This window comes from Oncorhynchus keta, unplaced genomic scaffold, assembly GCF_023373465.1.
Source record: "Oncorhynchus keta strain PuntledgeMale-10-30-2019 unplaced genomic scaffold, Oket_V2 Un_contig_29555_pilon_pilon, whole genome shotgun sequence".
In the NCBI taxonomy this organism is placed as follows: domain Eukaryota; kingdom Metazoa; phylum Chordata; class Actinopteri; order Salmoniformes; family Salmonidae; genus Oncorhynchus; species Oncorhynchus keta.
Window position 1 is genome coordinate 41,736 of NW_026286609.1, and position 25,886 is coordinate 67,621.

Below are 25,886 nucleotides of genomic sequence, written 5' to 3' on the forward strand. Positions count from 1 at the left end.
CTGGGTATAGTGATTAACATGTTTATTGAAGTATTCATTGGGAAGAAATACAATAACAGTGGCATCAGGAATGTGTGTGTATTTGTAAGGTTTTATACAGTGACCATGATTGTTGTGTGTCTCGGAAAGGCAATGTTGTTTTAAAGAGAAAAAAGCTACAGATGAAGTAACAAAACAATTATATAACAAAACAAATTAAAAGATGGAATTAAAAGTAGGGGCAGAGGCAAATGTTTAGTTCTTAAACACGTATTTAAGACAATCCTACTAACTGAGGCTTCCGGAATATAAGATCCTGAATAGTCACCACAGCATCATTTTTCTTTTGCCTTTTACAACTGGATCCCATTCTCATATAGCTAGATTGACATTGAAAGGTCATATTTTGAAGGTTAGGATGGTGAAAAAAAGGTGCAAGGTTAAGGAATAACAAAGTTAAACAAGATCAAAAACGTTTTTTTTTTTTGCAATTTGTACAAACATAAGTAAACTTCAACTATGTGATTTCACTATACTCAGTATTTAAATCAACATCAATTTTTTTTTATTGTGTGTTAGAATTACCATAGCAAGAAAGTCAATCATTTCACAGGCTAGGTTAGAGATGCAAGTTAATACGATACAGAAACATGAGGAGAGGAGGAACTATACACTGTAAGGGCCGGAAATCAGAATAAAGATCATAAAGAGAAACTCCATTTTCCCAGCCACATATTTCCACCCTGAATCTCTCAACTGCAGTTTTCTAGATGACAGAGACACCAGCGAGATACCAGATGACAGTCTAGAGACACCAGACATGGAGAAAGTGAGAGAAAAATACTACTTTCTACATCTAGTTTACCATTGACACTTGCTCACACACTGTTCCACTTTCCAAATACTTTCCTCAACACTTTCAAAGTTAGACTTCATAAACACAATCAGTCTTCGCCCTTTAAATAAGGTTCTGTACGGTTTGCAATTGGTAAACGTGCAGCTAAAATCTGCTAGATGTGAACAATCTGTTGGAGTGGAATTCGAAATCAATCGAGAAGACACTAGTAAAAACAAACCAGCTGAATCCATCTCTTTTCTTATACTTTTATCCCTCAACACAATGCCAATTTCTCAGACCTACTGTCCAGGAAAACCCATCCTCCAAACCCTCCACTGTTTCTTTCCTCTTCTACCTGTCCAATACAAATAGAAGTACAGTTCACCCCACAGGGATGCATTGTTACAGATGTAAGATCTTCATTTTAGCCAGGTGCAGGAAAATAATCCTGCAGCAACAAGAAATGTAAATTAATCTACATCTACAAGTTTGCATTTCCTGCTACGCAGGAACATTCTCATCAACAAAAGAGTGATCAAATAAAGATCCTACATCTGTACGGTTGCTCCTTCTTACTTCTATTAATAAGTTTCTGTCGATAACAGAGACTCTTGAAGGTAAACGCTCAATACAATCTACACATCCCAAACTAGCAGCAATAGCTTTGCAATGCAACATATTTCTGTGTATAACATATCACATCAATTGCCTTTGTAAATTGATCAGTTGATCTTAAAAATATAATTCCTTATAAAAATCCTACCGCACATTAAAACAAATTATTTAAAAAAATATTGGTGTTTAAACTTATTCCTACCCAGCATTTTGCTGATGACATCAGTAAGCAACATCAATACACTTTTCTTTAAATCTTCATACAGAGAACATGTCAATTAAGTTGTACAAAGTGATTGGTAGGTCTGCATCTATCGTGGAACTACATCTGCCTAGCTAACAATGTGTTTAAACATACTCTTATTGAATCCCAACAATGACAAACATTTTATGACAATTCTTCCACATGTTTGGATTTTCCTGGATCCTACACACATATCTCTGCATAACTCTTCTAAAAAATCCTCCTCAATGAAAATACTGATAAAACAGGAGCCTGTCCTTTAAGACAATTCCTAATGGTACAAGTAAAGTATGCTATAATTCATTAAACTATTACCCAACTACAGGCTGCTACCAGGCATCAGTCCCTGAAAGGGTACAGACAAAAAAAAAACATTTTCTACCAAGGTTACTTCTAGAAAAGTGTTGTAAAATGAAAATAACATTGTAAAATTATCAGTAATGCCCAGGGCTCAAATGTTAATGTTGGACATTCTGACAAAATGTCCCTCATCTGTTTGTGTTTTTGCTAACATCACAGAGCTTTTTAAATTCCAACTCACACTCATCTTTTTACTCTATAATTCTCAAATACTAGGGTGGATTTTTATTCAAGTTCTCATTTTGTCCAAAGGGTCTTTGACAATTAATGTTATGTCACTCAAATTTCAGCTTTGATTCTTCTATCTTCAAATATAACACCACATAAGTGTCTGTATTTTGACTTAGGCCTGATTAATACACATCTAATCAGCACTTGTAAATAACCAACATGAACAGAAAGGTTTACTTAAGGCTTTCTCTTAAGGCTCAACAGTTGAGAACTCAACCAACACAGTTACTGGACTCTGAGAACAAATTCAACACCTCCCCATTGGATGCCTGTACAAGGAGACCATGTCCTATTCGATGATGGGTGCAGAGCGATCGTTGGTCACCGTCTTTCTGAGCCGGACATGGGCAAATGGGTTGGTCCTGCCAGGGAGACAATGTGCATATCAGGCATGACAGGAGCTTAGACACGTTTATCGACAGTCATCTATCTAAAGTGGACCAGAGTTGGTGACTACTGCAATGCAGTATATCTACTGTATAAATAATATAAAGAATGCATTTACCAGGTTGGGGAGGGTGGAGGAGAGGTGAAGTCTGAGGAGAGCTGTAGTAAAAGCGATGAAGATCCTAGTGTTATTAACCCATTACATATCATATCTACATTATATTCTGTCATTATAAGCCATCTATACCTCTTGCATCAGCATTGACAGAGCCGGTCGGTCAGGGGGCCCTGCCCACTCTACCCCTTCACCTCTGACCTTCGGCCTTAGGCTGACCTGGTTGGAGTCGGCCATGCTGTATGGGCGCGGGCGGAAGGTGCTGACCCTCTGAGGGGGGAAGGAGCGCTCCTCCTCGGACTCAGGGGTCAGGGCAGGCAGGCCTGGGGAGACCAGCTTATCTAACTGACCCGTACTGGTACTGTTGACCTTAGAGAGGAGCGGGGAGCTGGAGAGAAACCAGTGGTAAATAAGTGTCTTGCTCAACTCAATATCCTTAATGACAATAGCAGGCATATTGTTCTGACATTTCAGACTGAGGATAAATGGAGGAAAGTGGTCATGCTAACTCATCAACTTTACTGTTGATGTTGGAGAGCAAAGGGGACCTACGAGGTGCGAGAAGATTAGGACAGAGCTGAGGTAGATGGAAAGAATGATGGTCATTCATTCTCTAAAGGCCCGGTCTCTTTGCTTGGCATGGACACATCAAAATGATAATGACACTTAGAGGAAAAAACAGCATATCTGTGTCAAAGTGTCAGTGATCTCTCTCAACTTCCTGTGAAAAAGCCAAAGTCATCACTGCCAGTTTGTAGACATCGTACTGACAGACAATGTTGTTGACAACGCTGCAGCTATAAGCTGTTAGATCAGAGTCAATACAGGGAAGGGTGGAGAGCATAGCGGAAGGATTTCTAGAGTTACAGTGTCAAGATTGAATCATAACCCTACAAGTTAACTTCCATTTAAGACAATAACATTTTGAGGAATGATATGACAATATCATACCAGTTTCTTGTTTCTATGGTGACGGACCTGCTGTCGAGGGATCCAAGGTGTTGGGGTAGGATTTAGTGTAGGAGAACGGGAACCAGCCTTTCCTGTAAGGGAGAGAGGGAGGAATTGTTTTGGTATTATCCGTATATAACCTAGAAAACCCATGGATTGCCTGAATATGTCATTTCAGAACAGTCCTCAGTTAGTGTTTGAAGAATTGTAGGATTTTGTACAGCTGAATAGTGGGTTCTAACTCTTACCGTCCCGTCCGTTCGTTCTGACCATAGTGCCACCCGTCTCTGGGCTCAGAGATGAGGAGGCTGAGAGCGTCGCCTGGCAGGAAGTGAAGTAAGCAGGCCCCGCCCACTCCACTGCCCTCTGAACCCCCAGGAGCGTGGGCAAATATGGCTTCCACACGAGATGGGCTGGAGAGAGGGAGAACTCTGTCTCTGGGCAGAGTGGAACCTGGAAGATAGAGAGGGACAGAGGAGAGAGGGAATGTGAAATTAATTAAATAGACATCACATTGGGAAAGAAATGGACAATAAGTTAAGGGGGTATCAAAACCTACCCATAAACCCTCCCACCCGGGCCTCGCTGACTGGTCTCCTAGGCAACGGCAGCGTAGACGTTCCATACATCTCCGCTGCCTTCATCAGCATGGGATTATGGGACAGCAATGGTGTGTTCCCTCCTCCTAGCACTCCCTGGTGATGCAGTGAGGGGGTTATGGCTCTGGAGAGAGGTGCACTGTGGGGTAGTGGAGGACTGTGAGGGGCACTGAGGGACAACGGCAGGGCCAGGCCCTGTAGGGAGGAGTAGGATGGGGAACCCTGGCTGAGAGAAAGCACAGTGGAGGGGATCAGACTAGGAGAAAGGCTGGAGGTGCTGGTGGCCAGGAGAAGAGAGGTCTGCTGGGCTTGGCTGGAGCCAACCGTGGAGGAGGTGGATGAAGTGGTGGGAGTGTTAACAGTAGTGATAGCATTAGCACTTGTGTTGTTGTTAGCATTGGGGCTAGCTGAGACACTAATAGGCGTGCTGGTCTGCTGAGGGGAGCCTGCCCCACTCCCTCCAATAGCCCCTCCAGTGGCAGCGAGGGAGCGGAAGGTCTGGGGTCCGGGGGAATGTTGGGGAGGGGGGATGTCACTCTGGGAAGAAGAGGAGATGGGTCTCTGCTGCTGGGAGCCACCATTCAACAAGGGAGGCACCTCCTGTACTGACAGCCTCTGAAAGAGAGAAATGGTAAGAGAGAGATAAGACAGAGAGATGAGAAGAAACAATGGAATTTTGCTAAATGACTGAAAATCATCTGAATGCTGTCTAAATAACAGAATACCCTAATCTTATAATATTTATCTTCTGAAGTACATGTAATTCAGACATCTGTGAATTCCTACTAATGAACTGAAACCCCTTGTCCTCACCTGTTCTGGCTGTGCAGCGCCCAGCTTGGCATGTCGGAGGAGCTCAGCTATCCCAGATGCCCCAGAGCCCTGAGGGGCGGTGTGACGCAGCAGGTTGAGGGCCCGTTCAGGTAGTCTGGTTGGCTGGGAGCATGACTGTTGCCATGAGGACAGCTTCTGTGACAGGAGCTCTCTTACCTGGACACAGGGAGGAAGGAGAGGCAGGTTGGCAGTTGGATGGGGGTCAGGGACCGTGAGTGTGTGTGTGTGTATGTGTGTACCTTGCAGTGGTAGTTGATGAGCAGCTTGGTGACTGAACACTGGCGGTCCACAAGGAAGCAGTATCGTCTCCTCTCCTCCGTCAGCGCCGAGCGGTAACCCACAGCAACCAGCGTGTCCAACTCAGCCTGACGACGACTCATTAGCTCCACATACTGACAGAGGTTAGCAAACACACACATAAAAACAAATGCAGCATAACAGAGAAAGGCTCTGGAGCAACGAACCGCCCTTGCTGTCTCTGCCTGGCCGGTTCTGTTCTCTCCACTGTGATTCTCTGCCTCTAACCCTATTACAGGGGCTGAGTCACTGGCTTACTGGTGCTCTTCCATGCCGTCCCTGGAAGGGGTGCGTCACTTGAGTGGGTTGAGTCACTGACGTGATCTTCCTGTCTGGGTTGGCACCCCCCTTGGGTTGTGCTGTGGCGGAGATCTTTGTGGGCTATACTCGACCTTGTCTCAGGATGGTAAGTTGGTGGTTGAAGATATCCCTCTAGTGGTGTGGGGGCTGTGCTTTGGCAAAGTGGGTGGGGTTATATCCTTCCTGTTTGGCCCTGTCCGGGGGTATCATCGGATGGGGCCAGAGTGTCTCCTGACCCCTCCTGTCTCGGCCTCCAGTATTTATGCTGCAGTAGTTTGTGTCAGGGGGCTAGGGTCAGTTTGTTATATCTGGAGTACTTATCCGGTGTCCTGTGTGGATTTAAGTATGCTCTCTCTAATTCTCTCTTTCTTTCTCTCGGAGGAGGACCTGAGCCCTAGGACCATGCCTCAGGACTACCTGGCATGATGACTCCTTGCTGTCCCCAGTCCACCTGGCCGTGCTGCTGCTCCAATTTCAACTGTTCTGCCTGCAGCTATGGAATCCTGACCTGTTCACCAGACATGCTACCTGTCCCAGACCTCCTGTTTTCAACTCTCTAGAGACAACAGGAGTGGTAGAGATACTCTCAATGATCGGCTATGAAAAACCAACTGACATTTACTCCTGAGGTGCTGACTTGCTGCACCCTCGACAACTACTGTGATTATTATTATTTGACCATGCTGGTCATTTATGAACATTTGAACATCTTGTCCATGTTCTGTTATAATCTCCACCCGGCACAGCCAGAAGAGGACTGGCCACCCCTCATAGCCTGGCTCCTCTCTAGGTTTCTTCCTAGGTTTCGACCTTTCTAGGGAGTTTTTCCTAGCCATCGTGCTTCTACACCTGCATTGCTTGCTGTTTGGTGTTTTAGGCTGGGTTTCTGTACAGCACTTTGAGATATCAGCTGATGTACGAAGGGCTATATAAATACATTTGATTTGAACAGAGGCAGAGGAGTAGGAGATATGTGACCTTTATAATACACTGTCGGGAGAGAGGCTCATCGGAGGAACCAAAGGGAAGAAGTGACATCATATCCTGTCTGCTGAGCAGCGATAAACTAAATCCTAATCACAAAATATTATCCCTCACCTTCCTTAACCTTCTCTTCCATTGTCCACCCCTTCTTATTTCCTGTTTTCTCATTCCTAAGATTTCTCCTCTTTCTCTTCCCTATCCCCTTTTTTTACCTCAGTAAGGACTGGAAGCCAAATCAGATGAGCCAGATTGCTGTTTAATCTCATCCATACTTGCACACAGACTGTACACACACACACACAAACACTTGACTGTGCCTTGTAATGCTGAGTAAGATGATTTAGTCTGGTGGTGTTTCCAAGAAAATCCCACACAAATCTCAAGTATCAAAACACATTGTAAGTGTTTCAAAAATACACAAATGCATCATTGAAACCTTACACTCAAAGCACTACTGACACAAAATGGTGTTGTTGGATGCTAGTTACCTGCATCTCCCTATCTCCATACTTGTTGGGGTGGCGACTGCCCTGGCTCTTCCTGCGCAGCTTCTTGAGCTGTGATTGGCAGCACTCGATAGATTCCGACTTCGACTTGCGCTCACTCTGATATTTCTTCAACGTGGCCTGAGATCGAGAGAGAACGGGAGCGAGAAAACCCGATTGAGAGAGAGACAGAGCAATAGATAGAAAAATAGTTAGTCAGAAAAGTGGTTGCGCTGTAGAGAGAAGGAAATATGTTAACGTAACATGCATAGATAAACTCACGGTAAGATATTTAATGTCCAACTCCAGCTTTTGCTCCAACTGGGACAGGAGCTCAGAATGGAACAGCTTCAACTGTAGATCATATTTCACCATCATTTATACAGCATCACAATAGTTAACAATCATATCACCACACACACACGCACACACAAGGTAAACACTCACCACGTCCTCCAGTTGAACCTGAATCTGCCTGTGCACCTCGGCCATCTGGAATAATGTGTCTCCTGGAAACCCCAAGAAGACACAGGATACAGAGAATACGTCATCAACACAGGATACAGAGAATACATCATCAACACAGGATACAGAGAATACATCATCAACACAGGGATACAGAGAATACGTCATCAACACAGGATACAGAGAATACATCATCAACACAGGATACAGAGAATACGTCATCAACACAGGATACAGAGAATACGTCATCAACACAGGGATACAGAGAATACGTCATCAACACAGGATACAGAGAATACGTCATCAACACAGGATACAGAGAATACGTCATCAACACAGGGATACAGAGAATACGTCATCAACACAGGATACAGAGAATACGTCATCAACACAGGATACAGAGAATACGTCATCAACACAGGATACAGAGAATACGTCATCAACACAGGATACAGAGATACATCATCAACACAGGATACAGAGATACATCATCAACACAGGATACATCATCAACACAGGATACGTCATCAACACAGGATACAGAGATACATCATCAACACAGGACACGTCATCAACACAGGATACAGAGATACATCATCAACACAGGATACAGAGAATACGTCATCAACACAGGATACAGAGAATACATCATCAACACAGGATACAGAGATACATCATCAACACAGGATACGTCATCAACACAGGATACAGAGATACATCATCAACACAGGATACAGAGAATACGTCATCAACACAGGATACAGAGATACATCATCAACACAGGATACATCATCAACACAGGATACAGAGATACATCATCAACACAGGATACGTCATCAACACAGGATACGTCATCAACACAGGATACATCATCAACACAGGATACAGAGATACATCATCAACACAGGATACATCATCAACACAGGATACGTCATCAACACAGGATACAGAGATACATCATCAACACAGGATACGTCATCAACACAGGATACAGAGATACATCATCAACACAGGATACGTCATCAACACAGGATACAGAGATACATCATCAACACAGGATACGTCATCAACACAGGATACAGAGATACATCATCAACACAGGATACGTCATCAACACAGGATACAGAGATACATCATCAACACAGGATACGTCATCAACACAGGATACAGAGATACATCATCAACACAGGATGCATCATCAACACAGGATACATCATCAACACAGGATACGTCATCAACACAGGATACAGAGATACATCATCAACACAGGATACGTCATCAACACAGGATACAGAGATACATCATCAACACAGGATACAGAGATACATCATCAACACAGGATACAGAGATACATCATCAACACAGGATACGTCATCAACACAGGATACAGAGATACATCATCAACACAGGATACAGAGATACATCATCAACACAGGATACAGAGATACATCATCAACACAGGATACAGAGATACATCATCAACACAGGATACGTCATCAACACAGGATACAGAGATACATCATCAACACAGGATACGTCATCAACACAGGATACAGAGATACATCATCAACACAGGATACAGAGATACATCATCAACACAGGATACGTCATCAACACAGGATACAGAGATACATCATCAACACAGGATACAGAGGATACATCATCAACACAGGATACGTCATCAACACAGGATACAGAGATACATCATCAACACAGGATACGTCATCAACACAGGATACAGAGATACATCATCAACACAGGATACAGAGGATACATCATCAACACAGGATACGTCATCAACACAGGATACAGAGATACATCATCAACACAGGATACAGAGGATACATCATCAACACAGGATACAGAGGATACATCATCAACACAGGATACAGAGAATACGTCATCAACACAGGATACAGAGAATACGTCATCAACACAGGGATACAGAGAATACGTCATCAACACAGGATACATCATCAACACAGGATACAGAGGATACATCATCAACACAGGATACAGAGGATACATCATCAACACAGGATACAGAGGATACATCATCAACACAGGATACAGAGATACATCATCAACACAGGATACAGAGATACATCATCAACACAGGATACAGAGATACATCATCAACACAGGATACGTCATCAACACAGGATACAGAGATACATCATCAACACAGGATACAGAGATACATCATCAACACAGGATACAGAGATACATCATCAACACAGGATACAGAGATACATCATCAACACAGGATACATCAACACAGGATACATCATCAACACAGGATACGTCATCAACACAGGATACAGAGATACATCATCAACACAGGATACAGAGATACATCATCAACACAGGATACGTCATCAACACAGGATACAGAGATACATCATCAACACAGGATACAGAGATACATCATCAACACAGGATACGTCATCAACACAGGATACAGAGATACATCATCAACACAGGATACAGAGGATACATCATCAACACAGGATACGTCATCAACACAGGATACAGAGATACATCATCAACACAGGATACGTCATCAACACAGGATACAGAGATACATCATCAACACAGGATACAGAGGATACATCATCAACACAGGATACGTCATCAACACAGGATACAGAGATACATCATCAACACAGGATACAGAGGATACATCATCAACACAGCATACAGAGAATACGTCATCAACACAGGATACAGAGGATACATCATCAACACAGGATACAGAGGATACATCATCAACACAGGATACAGAGAATACGTCATCAACACAGGATACAGAGAATACATCATCAACACAGGATACAGAGAATACATCATCAACACAGGATACGTCATCAACACAGGATACAGAGAATACATCATCAACACAGGATACAGAGAATACATCATCAACACAGGATACGTCATCAACACAGGATACAGAGAATACGTCATCAACACAGGATACAGAGAATACATCATCAACACAGGATACGTCATCAACACAGGATACAGAGATACATCATCAACACAGGATACAGAGAATACGTCATCAACACAGGATACAGAGAATACGTCATCAACACAGGATACGTCATCGACACAGGATACAGAGATACATCATCAACACAGGATACAGAGATACATCATCAACACAGGATACGTCATCAACACAGGATACAGAGATACATCATCAACACAGGATACAGAGATACATCATCAACACAGGATACGTCATCAACACAGGATACAGAGATACATCATCAACACAGGATACAGAGATACATCATCAACACAGGATACGTCATCAACACAGGATACAGAGATACATCATCAACACAGGATACAGAGAATACGTCATCAACACAGGATACATCATCAACACAGGATACAGAGATACATCATCAACACAGGATACGTCATCAACACAGGATACAGAGAATACGTCATCAACACAGGATACAGAGAATACGTCATCAACACAGGATACATCATCAACACAGGATACAGAGATACATCATCAACACAGGATACAGAGATACATCATCAACACAGGATACACAGGATACAGAGAATACGTCATCAACACAGGATACAGAGATACATCATCAACACAGGATACGTCATCAACACAGGATACAGAGAATACGTTATCAACACAGGATACAGAGAATACGTCATCAACACAGGGATACAGAGAATACGTTATCAACACAGGATACAGAGAATACGTTATCAATACAGGATACAGAGAATACGTTATCAATACAGGATACAGAGAATATGTCATCAACACAGGATACAGAGAATACGTTATCAACACAGGATACAGAGAATACGTTATCAACACAGGATACAGAGAATACGTCATCAACACAGGATACAGAGAATACGTCATCAACACAGGATACAGAGAATACGTCATCAACACAGGATACAGAGAATACGTCATCAACACAGGGATACAGAGAATACGTCATCAACACAGGATACAGAGGATACATCATCAACACAGGGATACAGAGAATACATCATCAACACAGGATACAGAGGATACATCATCAACACAGGATACAGAGAATACGTCATCAACACAGGATACAGAGAATACGTTATCAACACAGGATACAGAGAATACGTCATCAACACAGGATACAGAGGATACGTCATCAACACAGGGATACAGAGAATACGTCATCAACACAGGATACAGAGAATACGTCATCAACACAGGATACAGAGAATACATCATCAACACAGGGATACAGAGGATACGTCATCAACACAGGATACAGAGAATACGTCATCAACACAGGATACAGAGAATACGTCATCAACACAGGATACAGAGAATACGTCATCAACACAGGATACAGAGAATACGTCATCAACACAGGATACAGAGAATACGTCATCAACACAGGATACAGAGAATACGTCATCAACACAGGATACAGAGAATACGTCATCAACACAGGATACAGAGAATACGTCATCAACACAGGATACAGAGAATACGTCATCAACACAGGATACATCATCAACACAGGGATACAGAGAATACGTCATCAACACAGGGATACAGAGAATACGTAATCAACACAGGATACAGAGAATACGTCATCAACACAGGGATACAGAGAATACGTCATCAACACAGGATACAGAGGATACGTCATCAACACAGGATACAGAGAATACGTCATCAACACAGGGATACAGAGAATACGTCATCAACACAGGATACAGAGAATACATCATCAACACAGGATACATCATCAACACAGGATACAGAGAATACGTCATCAACACAGGGATACAGAGAATACGTCATCAACACAGGATACAGAGGATACGTCATCAACACAGGGATACAGAGAATACGTCATCAACACAGGATACAGAGGATACATCATCAACACAGGATACAGAGAATACGTCATCAACACAGGATACAGAGAATACGTTATCAACACAGGGATACAGAGAATACGTCATCAACACAGGATACAGAGAATACGTCATCAACACAGGATACGTCATCAACACAGGGATACAGAGAATACGTTATCAACACAGGATACAGAGAATACGTCATCAACACAGGATACAGAGAATACGTCATCAACACAGGATACAGAGAATACGTCATCAACACAGGATACAGAGAATACGTCATCAACACAGGATACAGAGAATACATCATCAACACAGGGATACGTCATCAACACAGGATACGTCATCAACACAGGATACAGAGAATACGTCATCAACACAGGATACAGAGAATACGTCATCAACACAGGATACAGAGAATACGTCATCAACACAGGATACGTCATCAACACAGGATACAGAGAATACGTCATCAACACAGGATACAGAGAATACGTCATCAACACAGGATACAGAGAATACGTCATCAACACAGGATACGTCATCAACACAGGATACAGAGAATACGTCATCAACACAGGATACAGAGGATACGTCATCAACACAGGATACAGAGAATACGTCATCAACACAGGATACAGAGAATACGTCATCAACACAGGATACGTCATCAACACAGGATACAGAGAATACGTCATCAACACAGGATACAGAGAATACGTCATCAACACAGGATACAGAGAATACATCATCAACACAGGATACAGAGAATACGTCATCAACACAGGATACGTCATCAACACAGGGATACAGAGAATACGTTATCAACACAGGATACAGAGAATACGTCATCAACACAGGATACAGAGAATACATCATCAACACAGGATACAGAGAATACGTCATCAACACAGGATACAGAGAATACGTTATCAACACAGGATACAGAGAATACGTCATCAACACAGGATACATCATCAACACAGGATACAGAGAATACGTCATCAACACAGGATACAGAGAATACGTCATCAACACAGGATACAGAGAATACGTCATCAACACAGGATACAGAGAATACGTCATCAACACAGGATACAGAGAATACGTCATCAACACAGGATACGTCATCAACACAGGATACAGAGAATACGTCATCAACACAGGATACAGAGGATACGTCATCAACACAGGATACAGAGAATACGTCATCAACACAGGATACGTCATCAACACAGGATACAGAGGATACGTCATCAACACAGGATACAGAGAATACGTCATCAACACAGGATACGTCATCAACACAGGATACAGAGAATACGTCATCAACACAGGATACAGAGAATACGTCATCAACACAGGATACAGAGGATACGTCATCAACACAGGATACAGAGAATACGTCATCAACACAGGATACGTCATCAACACAGGATACAGAGAATACGTCATCAACACAGGATACAGAGGATACGTCATCAACACAGGATACAGAGAATACATCATCAACACAGGATACAGAGAATACGTCATCAACACAGGATACAGAGAATACGTCATCAACACAGGATACAGAGAATACGTCATCAACACAGGATACAGAGAATACGTCATCAACACAGGATACAGAGAATACGTCATCAACACAGGATACATCATCAACACAGGATACAGAGAATACATCATCAACACAGGATACAGAGAATACGTCATCAACACAGGATACAGAGAATACGTCATCAACACAGGGATACAGAGAATACGTCATCAACACAGGATACAGAGAATACATCATCAACACAGGATACATCATCAACACAGGGATACAGAGAATACGTCATCAACACAGGATACAGAGTCATCAACACAGGATACATCATCAACACAGGGATACAGAGAATACGTCATCAACACAGGATACGTCATCAACACAGGATACAGAGAATACGTCATCAACACAGGATACGTCATCAACACAGGATACATCATCAACACAGGGATACAGAGAATACGTCATCAACACAGGGATACAGAGAATACGTCATCAACACAGGATACAGAGAATACGTCATCAACACAGGATACATCATCAACACAGGATACAGAGAATACGTCATCAACACAGGATACAGAGAATACGTCATCAACACAGGATACAGAGAATACGTCATCAACACAGGGATACAGAGAATACGTCATCAACACAGGATACAGAGAATACGTCATCAACACAGGATACAGAGAATACGTCATCAACACAGGATACAGAGAATACGTTATCAACACAGGGATACAGAGAATACGTCATCAACACAGGATACAGAGAATACGTCATCAACACAGGATACGTCATCAACACAGGGATACAGAGAATACGTTATCAACACAGGATACAGAGAATACGTCATCAACACAGGATACAGACGTCATCAACACAGGATACAGAGAACGTCATCAACACAGGATACGTCATCAACACAGGATACAGAGAATACGTCATCAACACAGGATACAGAGAATACATCATCAACACAGGATACAGAGAATACGTCATCAACACAGGATACGTCATCAACACAGGATACAGAGAATACGTCATCAACACAGGATACAGAGAATACGTCATCAACACAGGATACAGAGAATACGTCATCAACACAGGATACGTCATCAACACAGGATACAGAGAATACGTCATCAACACAGGATACAGAGAATACATCATCAACACAGGATACAGAGAATACGTCATCAACACAGGATACGTCATCAACACAGGATACAGAGAATACGTCATCAACACAGGATACAGAGGATACATCATCAACACAGGATACAGAGAATACGTCATCAACACAGGATACAGAGAATACGTCATCAACACAGGATACGTCATCAACACAGGATACAGAGAATACGTCATCAACACAGGATACAGAGAATACGTCATCAACACAGGATACAGAGAATACATCATCAACACAGGATACAGAGAATACGTCATCAACACAGGATACGTCATCAACACAGGATACAGAGAATACGTCATCAACACAGGATACAGAGAATACGTCATCAACACAGGATACAGAGAATACGTCATCAACACAAGATACAGAGAATACGTCATCAACACAGGATACAGAGAATACGTCATCAACACAGGATACAGAGAATACGTCATCAACACAGGATACATCATCAACACAGGGATACAGAGAATACGTCATCAACACAGGATACAGAGAATACGTCATCAACACAGGATACAGAGAATACGTCATCAACACAGGATACAGAGAATACATCATCAACACAGGATACAGAGAATACGTCATCAACACAGGATACGTCATCAACACAGGATACAGAGAATACGTCATCAACACAGGATACAGAGGATACATCATCAACACAGGATACAGAGAATACGTCATCAACACAGGATACGTCATCAACACAGGATACAGAGAATACGTCATCAACACAGGATACAGAGGATACGTCATCAACACAGGATACGTCATCAACACAGGATACAGAGAATACGTCATCAACACAGGATACGTCATCAACACAGGATACAGAGAATACGTCATCAACACAGGATACAGAGGATACATCATCAACACAGGATACAGAGAATACGTCATCAACACAGGATACGTCATCAACACAGGATACAGAGAATACGTCATCAACACAGGATACAGAGGATACGTCATCAACACAGGATACAGAGAATACGTCATCAACACAGGATACAGAGAATACGTCATCAACACAGGATACAGAGAATACGTCATCAACACAGGATACAGAGAATACGTCATCAACACAGGATACAGAGAATACATCATCAACACAGGATACAGAGAATACGTCATCAACACAGGATACAGAGAATACATCATCAACACAGGATACGTCATCAACACAGGATACAGAGATACATCATCAACACAGGGATACAGAGAATACGTCATCAACACAGGATACAGAGAATACATCATCAACACAGGATACATCATCAACACAGGGATACAGAGAATACGTCATCAACACAGGATACAGATAATACGTCATCAACACAGGATACATCATCAACACAGGGATACAGAGAATACGTCATCAACACAGGATACGTCATCAACACAGGATACAGAGAATACGTCATCAACACAGGATACGTCATCAACACAGGATACAGAGAATACGTCATCAACACAGGATACAGAGAATACGTCATCAACACAGGATACAGAGAATACGTCATCAACACAGGATACGTCATCAACACAGGATACAGAGGATACGTCATCAACACAGGGTACAGAGAATACGTCATCAACACAGGATACAGAGAATACGTCATCAACACAGGATACAGAGAATACGTCATCAACACAGGATACAGAGAATACGTCATCAACACAGGATACAGAGAATACGTCATCAACACAGGATACAGAGAATACGTTATCAACACAGGATACAGAGAATACGTTATCAACACAGGATACAGAGAATACGTCATCAACACAGGGATACAGAGAATACGTCATCACCACAGGATACAGAGAATACGTCATCAACACAGGATACGTCATCACCACAGGGATACAGAGAATACGTCATCAACACAGGGTACGTTATCAACACAGGGATACAGAGAATACGTCATCAACACAGGATACGTTATCAACACAGGGATACAGAGGATACATCATCAACACAGGATACGTCATCAACACAGGGATACAGAGAATACGTCATCAACACAGGATACGTCATCAACACAGGGATACAGAGAATACGTCATCAACACAGGGTACGTTATCAACACAGGGATACAGAGATTACGTCATCAACACAGGATACGTCATCAACACAGGATACAGAGAATACGTCATCAACACAGGGTACGTTATCAACACAGGGATACAGAGAATACGTCATCAACACAGGATACAGAGGATACGTCATCAACACAGGATACGTCATCAACACAGGATACAGAGATACATCATCAACACAGGATACATCATCAACACAGGGATACAGAGAATACGTCATCAACACAGGATACAGAGGATACGTCATCAACACAGGATACAGAGAATACGTCATCAACACAGGGATACAGAGAATACGTTATCAACACAGGGATACAGAGAATACGTCATCAACACAGGATACGTCATCAACACAGGATACAGAGATACATCATCAACACAGGATACATCATCAACACAGGGATACAGAGAATACGTCATCAACACAGGATACAGAGGATACGTCATCAACACAGGATACAGAGAATACGTCATCAACACAGGGATACAGAGAATACGTTATCAACACAGGATACAGAGGATACGTCATCAACACAGGATACAGAGAATACGTCATCAACACAGGATACAGAGAATACGTCATCAACACAGGGATACGTCATCAACACAGGATACAGAGAATACGTCATCAACACAGGATACAGAGAATACGTCATCAACACAGGGATACAGAGAATACGTCATCAACACAGGGATACAGAGAATACGTTATCAACACAGGATACAGAGATACATCATCAACACAGGATACAGAGAATACGTCATCAACACAGGATACAGAGAATACGTCATCAACACAGGGATACAGAGAATACGTCATCAACACAGGATACAGAGAATACGTTATCAACACAGGATACAGAGAATACGTCATCAACACAGGATACAGAGAATACGTCATCAACACAGGATACAGAGAATACGTCATCAACACAGGATACAGAGAATACGTCATCAACACAGGGATACAGAGAATACGTCATCAACACAGGGATACAGAGAATACGTTATCAACACAGGATACAGAGATACATCATCAACACAGGATACAGAGAATACGTCATCAACACAGGATACAGAGAATACGTCATCAACACAGGGATACAGAGAATACGTCATCAACACAGGATACAGAGAATACGTTATCAACACAGGATACAGAGAATACGTCATCAACACAGGATACAGAGAATACGTTATCAACACAGGATACAGAGAATACGTCATCAACACAGGATACAGAGAATACGTCATCAACACAGGATACAGAGAATACGTCATCAACACAGGGATACAGAGAATACGTTATCAACACAGGATACAGAGAATACGTCATCAACACAGGATACAGAGAATACGTCATCAACACAGGATACAGAGAATACGTCATCAACACAGGATACAGAGAATACGTCATCAACACAGGGATACAGAAAATACGTAATCAACACAGGATACAGAGAATACATCATCAACACAGGATACAGAGAATACGTCATCAACACAGGATACAGAGAATACGTCATCAACACAGGGATACAGAGAATACGTCATCAACACAGGATACAGAGAATACGTCATCAACACAGGGATACAGAGAATACGTCATCAACACAGGATACAGAGAATACGTCATCAACACAGGATACAGAGAATACGTCATCAACACAGGGATACAGAGAATACGTCATCAACACAGGATACAGAGAATACATCATCAACACAGGATACAGAGGATACATCATCAACACAGGATACAGAGAATACGTCATCAACACAGGATACGTCATCAACACAGGATACGTCATCAACACAGGATACAGAGAATACGTCATCAACACAGGATACGTCATCAACACAGGATACAGAGAATACGTCATCAACACAGGATACAGAGAATACGTCATCAACACAGGATACAGAGAATACGTCATCAACACAGGATACGTCATCAACACAGGATACAGAGAATACGTCATCAACACAGGATACGTCATCAACACAGGATACAGAGAATACGTCATCAACACAGGATACAGAGAATACGTCATCAACACAGGATACAGAGAATACGTCATCAACACAGGATACAGAGAATACGTCATCAACACAGGATACGTCATCAACACAGGATACAGAGAATACGTCATCAACACAGGATACAGAGAATACGTCATCAACACAGGATACGTCATCAACACAGGATACAGAGAATACGTCATCAACACAGGATACAGAGAATACGTTATCAACACAGGATACAGAGAATACGTCATCAACACAGGATACAGAGAATACGTCATCAACACAGGATACAGAGAATACGTTATCAACACAGGGATACAGAGAATACGTCATCAACACAGGATACAGAGAATACGTCATCAACACAGGATACAGAGAATACGTCATCAACACAGGATACAGAGAATACGTCATCAACACAGGATACAGAGAATACGTTATCAACACAGGGATACAGAGAATACGTCATCAACACAGGATACAGAGAATACGTCATCAACACAGGATACAGAGAATACGTTATCAACACAGGATACAGAGAATACGTCATCAACACAGGATACGTCATCAACACAGGATACGTCATCAACACAGGGATACAGAGAATACGTCATCAACACAGGATACGTCATCAACACAGGATACGTCATCAACACAGGATACGTCATCAACACAGGATACGTCATCAACACAGGATACGTCATCAACACAGGATACGTCATCAACACAGGATACAGAGAATACGTCATCAACACAGGGATACAGAGAATACGTCATCAACACAGGGATACAGAGAATATGTCATCAACACAGGATACAGAGAATACGTTATCAACACAGGATACAGAGAATACGTCATCAACACAGGATACAGAGAATACGTCATCAACACAGGGATACAGAGAATACGTCATCAACACAGGATACAGAGAATACGTCATCAACACAGGGATACAGAGAATACGTCATCAACACAGGGATACAGAGAATATGTCATCAACACAGGATACAGAGGATACATCATCAACACAGGGATACAGAGCGGGATAAAAGGGCTGGGAAAAAAAACACTTGTTGTGACTTCACGTTGTCTGTATGTGCAATATTGTGTCTGAGGTGTCGGATCAATAAAGTAGTATCTTATCTCACCTGGAGCTGTTAACTGACTGAATGATTGTATCTCTCAACTTCTCAGTCTATGATGTCAGCTGTGAGTCTGCCAATGAGGTAAAGAATGTGTGTGTCTCTCTCCCACAGCACAGTAGTTTGTGGTGTCTGGCATCTCTCCCTCCCTCCCCCTTCCTGACTGTTTGCAGCATTACAATGAGATCATGTGGTGTTGTTAATCTCTCAACAATCACCCCACTCTCTCCCTCTGCCTCAGTTCCCTCACTCTCGCTCTCACTCTCAGCTCCCTCCCTCACCCCCTACTTGCTCTCGTTCCTCCACTCTCTAGCTCGCTTCTTCTCCCATAGTCCCTTAGTGTTTCTCACCCCACCCACCGGTCTCTCTCTCTCAGTCTCTCCCACCCACCCACCCACCCAGTCACTCACCCAGTCACCCACCCAGTCACTCACCCAGTCACCCACCCACTCAGTCACTCACCCAGTTCTTTGGACCCTTGGCTGTCGCTGGCCAGTTCTCCCAGTTTGACCAGACCATCGAAGTATCCCTTGGCTGCTACCGTCACTCCTGAGAGGAAAACACCTTTCAGTGAGGGGCACCATGTAACAAAGACCCTCTAAATGGGCTTCAGGATTGGGCCTGGGTGGAATGCAGCTTCTATGCCAGACACCAGAGAGCAATCATTAAAATGTCCAAACAAACATGCCCTACCAACTTGCCCACCCAACGCCACTAGATATGCTATAGCACACATTATACAGTATACTGTGTGCACACAACTCTCTCTCACCTGTCAGGGCTTTCTCATAGTGTTTCCCCATGGTCACAAAGTTCTTCAGACTGGGGTTGAACTGGTCCAGAATCCCCTACAAAACACATGACAACAAGAGACAATATTCATGTCTCCTCTTCAACTTACCACTTAGTCACAGTCTGTGATCATTGCTGCTAGCAGACTGAGTTTCAACAAAAGTGTTATGTAGGGCACCCGCCTGACTACATCTACAGGCTAATTCATTGCTCTTGGAGACAACAAACCTACACACACTGTACCTTATACACGTTTTCTGTCATCTTGTTGACCTCGTCTGAACGAGACATGGTGTTTCAGAATGTTTATGTATTGTAGTCTCCTCCCCTGTATCTGAGGGTATTAGGCTTTACAACAGCAGACTGAAGTCCCCTGGAAACACAAAGATGGAGAAAAACAAGTGTTGGCAGGTAGCCTAGAGGTTAAGTGTGTTGGGTCAGTAACCAAAAGGTTTCTGGTTCAAATCCCAGAACAGACTAGGTGAAGAATCTGTTGATGTGCCCTTGAGCAAGGCACTTATCCATAGGAACAATTAGGGTTGAGTGTCTGTTAAATGACCGAAATGTACAATTAATTCAAGTATAAAGAACTTCTATGAGAGGTCTAACAAGACAACCAAGAGAGGTATTCAGGCTGAGGTGTTTGGAGGTGACCTGGCAAATCACACTCACCCATACAGAGTGAGATGGAGGGTTTTATCAGTGGTCTATGATCCATACAGGAGGCAATGACCAGACAGCTTATCCCTAAACTACCACCCAACATGCTTGTGCTGTGACCCATCTTTTAGAGTTGTTTGGGACTGTGTTAAGTCTATTCCCAAGACTTCTAGCAGTCCTATGCCGTGACCCAAGAGGAATAAACCACAGCCCACCAGTGGGTCTGGAGCCAGTCTTTGGGAAGCCCGGCTGCTCCTCATCAAGAGGGTGACCTTCCAGAGCTAACGACTGGAAATGTTCACTTTATGTCCTGCTCCATTATCCGATATGGGTCAACATTTTTCATGTAATCTCTGTAGGATAACAAAGGAGGGCTGTAAGGGGAAAAGCGGAGTTCAGCGTGACTTTAGCTATTTAATCCAGGGGGAATTCTGTCACCGAACAGCTTGGTCAGTTCAGCAACGGTTCTCTCTCTGTGGTCCAATGTTTATTCAGTGCCATGACACTTGTGCCTGGTGTTGGAAAAGTCCATTGTTCTTATCTGAGGGGTTATGACTGGTCTGAAACAAACTGGTAGCAGAAACATTTGGGTTGCCCTATTGTAGGGTAGTGATAAAGTAATTGGTGGACTCAATCGCAAAAGTTAAGTGCCGTGTTATTCACATCCTTATGGAAGCAGGAAATACAACCTCAGGGCCTGGAATCAAAGGATGGTCTGACTGCTGTTTTAAGACACATTTTGGTAATAATGTTTTATGGGGGTTACGTTTTTTAAAACTTCACAACTCAGACGCAGAAGTAATAACAGACGTCCAGATGCATCACAGATCACATGACCTAAGCAAAATACACCAGGGTATCCCTGTATAATACATGGTGTCTGCAGTGGTGGAGCACCTACTGGAAAAAAATGCATTTCTTACTCTAACATATAATCCAATCAAATCAAAGTATTTGTCACATGCACAGGATACAGCACGTTTAAACGGTACAGTGAAATGCTTTACCTGCAAGCTACAGCACACTGAGTAACAGGCCATTCAAACTGTTCCATTATAAAGCCTAACTTATTACATGACACAATCAGAAGATTGGTAATATAGACCACTTTAGGCCATACTTGTGTCATGCTTATGACGCTTCATTACATGGGTTGGTGGAAATAGAGCGGGCAGAATAGACATAGTTCTGATACAGTATTATAGACCGTCTCAGAAATAATTATAGTCATTCAAGGTCTACTCTGTAAACCTACAGTACTCTAGCCATGATGAATGTACAGTGGCTCTCACACAAGCCCCTTCTCTCTAGTGTTACAGCACGGTGGTCCTCGTGTGGGACAACACACACACATCTGACCTCACTCTACACTAAGGCTCACACATGCTCCTTTCAGACAACATCCTGTGTGTTGTGGCATTCTGCAGCATGTCATGCATTGGCTCACTTGTTGATGTCAGTGGATGATCATTGGGCAGACAGACATGTGTTGGTAACACTGACCAGTCAGGCTGCTGTTGAATAGACCTGATGACATCATTTGATTCCACAGATGTATGGGTTACAGCCCTGTACAGTACAACTGACCTCCTATGGACTTTTTGCTACCTATGTTCAAGGAGGCCCTGAGCTTATGTGTAAGACGTCCTCCAGCAATTTGACGTTTTCCTGTTGAATATCCCAAGTATAAATACAGTAATGTACACACACAGGAGGGTCATTTTTGGGGAGCAAAATAGTGACACAACTGCAAATGTTAAAGGAGTTATTACTCTTACAGAAAAAAAAAATCTTGATTTCAAGTGAAATTTTACATATGAAATCATGTGAAAATGTGTTTTTGGAACACTTCAAATGTGATCACGTTTTCACATGTATAGTTTCATGTTATCACATATTGCTTTCCATGTTGTCACATGTTATTGCATTAACTTCACTATTCACATGTGAAATTCCTGTGGTTTTTCCTGTATGGGTTGGTCTGATGGTCTGATGTGATGTCATTGGCCTCCCCCTTGTTGGAGGAGCAATAGAGAACCAAAGAGGAAAGGCCCACACCCCACTATGTCATGTTATACCTGGACCACCTATTGAGATGTGCCTTTTGTAAGTAAATCAGGTGTGTGAGGGGAAAAGGAGACTGGAGTAAGACTAATTGGGTAAGCAGAAGTGCACAAAGAACTGTTATCAATATCTGAAGAAATCCAATGAAGAATTTCCTTGATCAATATCCTATTGTTGACTGGGCAGAAACACATTTTTTGGGGTGTCAGGTAGCCTAGTGGTTGGAGCATTGGGCCAGTAACTGAAAGAGTTGCTGGATCGAATCCCGAGCTGACAAGGTAAAAATGGGTCTTTCTGCCCCTGAACAAGGCAGTTATTAACCTATTGTTCCCTGGTAGGCGGTCATTGTAAATAAGAATTTGTTCTTATTAACTGACTTGCCTAGTTAAATAAAGGTTAAATTAAAAACCCAGGACTTATTTCTAGCCAACTCAACACACACCTCTGGTTCCCCATGAGAGCTGATCTACAATCAGTTATGCTTGTTATGTCCTGACGGTTAGGATTGGTGTTTGGTAAACTGACCGTTAATCTGCAGATTGAGGCACATTTTCAAGGTCCAATTTAAGTGGTTAATTAATTTCTTGTTATTCAAACCAGGTTGGTCAATTGAGAACCAATTTTCATGCTCAATGACAACATAGCCAAATATAGAATTACACAGCAAAACTATAATCAATTTACTAAAACACAAATGACCTGAAACGGCTTTTGTAATATAGGTATTGAAATACAATTTTTACATTTAGTTGCCAAAGATGTTTCAGAAACAGCTACTAGGCCGACATAACGTCAACAACTGAAAACTGTTGACAAGCTCTGCATGATTTTTATTTGATTACACTGGTTTTGGCAACAATTACAAATGTGACAGAGATGTAACATCATAGGTGAAAAATATAATAAACAAATGTCTGTGAAACAGGAACGTTATAAACAGATTGGAGGATTTGAGGTTGTGGTTATCACTTTGACTCTTATTGGCATACATAACTAAAATACGAAACATCTTCTCTAAACCAAGTTAAACGAATTATCGAGATGTGAAAGTGGACGAAATGAGAGACATTACTCTCTCAGCAAATCAGTATCACCAGTCTATAGCCTTAATTCAGCAACACCTGTTGATCTCTAGGCCGACATATAAAACTCAGCGCAATTCATTCAAAGTTAGATAAGCAGCAAAATAGTTGATACAAAGTGGAATTGTACCTTTTCTGAGCTCATTGTTGGGAAAAAAACAGATGACCGAAACGCCGTTTTGCCTTTTGTATGTTTTTCCTTATCTTCTATTGCTTTCCCCTTCGTTAGTGGGGGGTTGTTTCACCCAGCAGTGCACTAAATCTCAATCTCTCCCCCGCCTTCGTCTCTCTCTCTCTCTATTTTAAATTATTACTCACACAAATCGGCGTCAGACTTTTGTTGCGGTTCTGTACCTCTACTCACTGTTGAGCCGATTAGCAACATGCCTTCACGCACCACCCCGGACAGAAAATTCACCGCGAATAAACCCCGACCGCTGAATCAAACTCCCTACCGTTAGAAGCCTCAGTTCTCTTCCGTTCTCTGTCTCTCTTTTACCACTCTCCTTTTCTCTCACAATGTCCTCACGCCCGTTCACCCTCTCGCTCACTATCCCTCTCTCATTCACTCATTCACTCACTCACTCGGGCAGAATAACAATGAGCAAACGGGACCCGGGATGAATAGCGGTAGAGAGAATAATGACTTGAAACTTTTTAAAGCAAGGA

General features: G+C 42.4%; 1 protein-coding gene across 1 annotated transcript; it reads right to left on the reverse strand.

Annotated features, from left to right (window-relative positions):
• Nucleotides 1–5: 5 nt before the first annotated feature.
• On the reverse strand, nucleotides 6–25,497 carry zgc:158689 (uncharacterized protein LOC791177 homolog). The gene is made up of 16 exons (XM_052507435.1): nucleotides 25,348–25,497; nucleotides 21,655–21,784; nucleotides 21,392–21,467; nucleotides 21,082–21,168; nucleotides 7,667–7,728; nucleotides 7,502–7,573; nucleotides 7,223–7,360; nucleotides 5,393–5,545; nucleotides 5,133–5,309; nucleotides 4,280–4,934; nucleotides 3,969–4,173; nucleotides 3,748–3,812; nucleotides 3,537–3,573; nucleotides 2,902–3,157; nucleotides 2,773–2,813; nucleotides 6–2,629 (listed from the first exon to the last, which is right to left on the reverse strand). Exons 2-16 carry the CDS (start codon nucleotides 21,700–21,702, stop codon nucleotides 2,557–2,559), a joined length of 2,145 nt encoding a protein of 714 aa, XP_052363395.1. The 5' UTR covers nucleotides 21,703–21,784; nucleotides 25,348–25,497; the 3' UTR covers nucleotides 6–2,556.
• Between the last annotated feature and the right edge of the window lie 389 nt (nucleotides 25,498–25,886).

Bases quoted from the DNA above. Each gene is read 5' to 3' on its own strand.
- zgc:158689 (XM_052507435.1), bottom strand. From the start codon at position 21,702: ATGTCTCGTTCAGACGAGGTCAACAAGATGACAGAAAACGTGTATAAG. The intron at 7,361-7,501 runs GTGAGTTTATCT...TCTCGATCTCAG, and splicing joins TGGACATTAAATATCTTACC to GCCACGTTGAAGAAATATCA. The intron at 3,158-3,536 runs GTACGATGTCTA...GTTTCTCTCCAG, and splicing joins GTCAACAACATTGTCTGTCA to CTCCCCGCTCCTCTCTAAGG.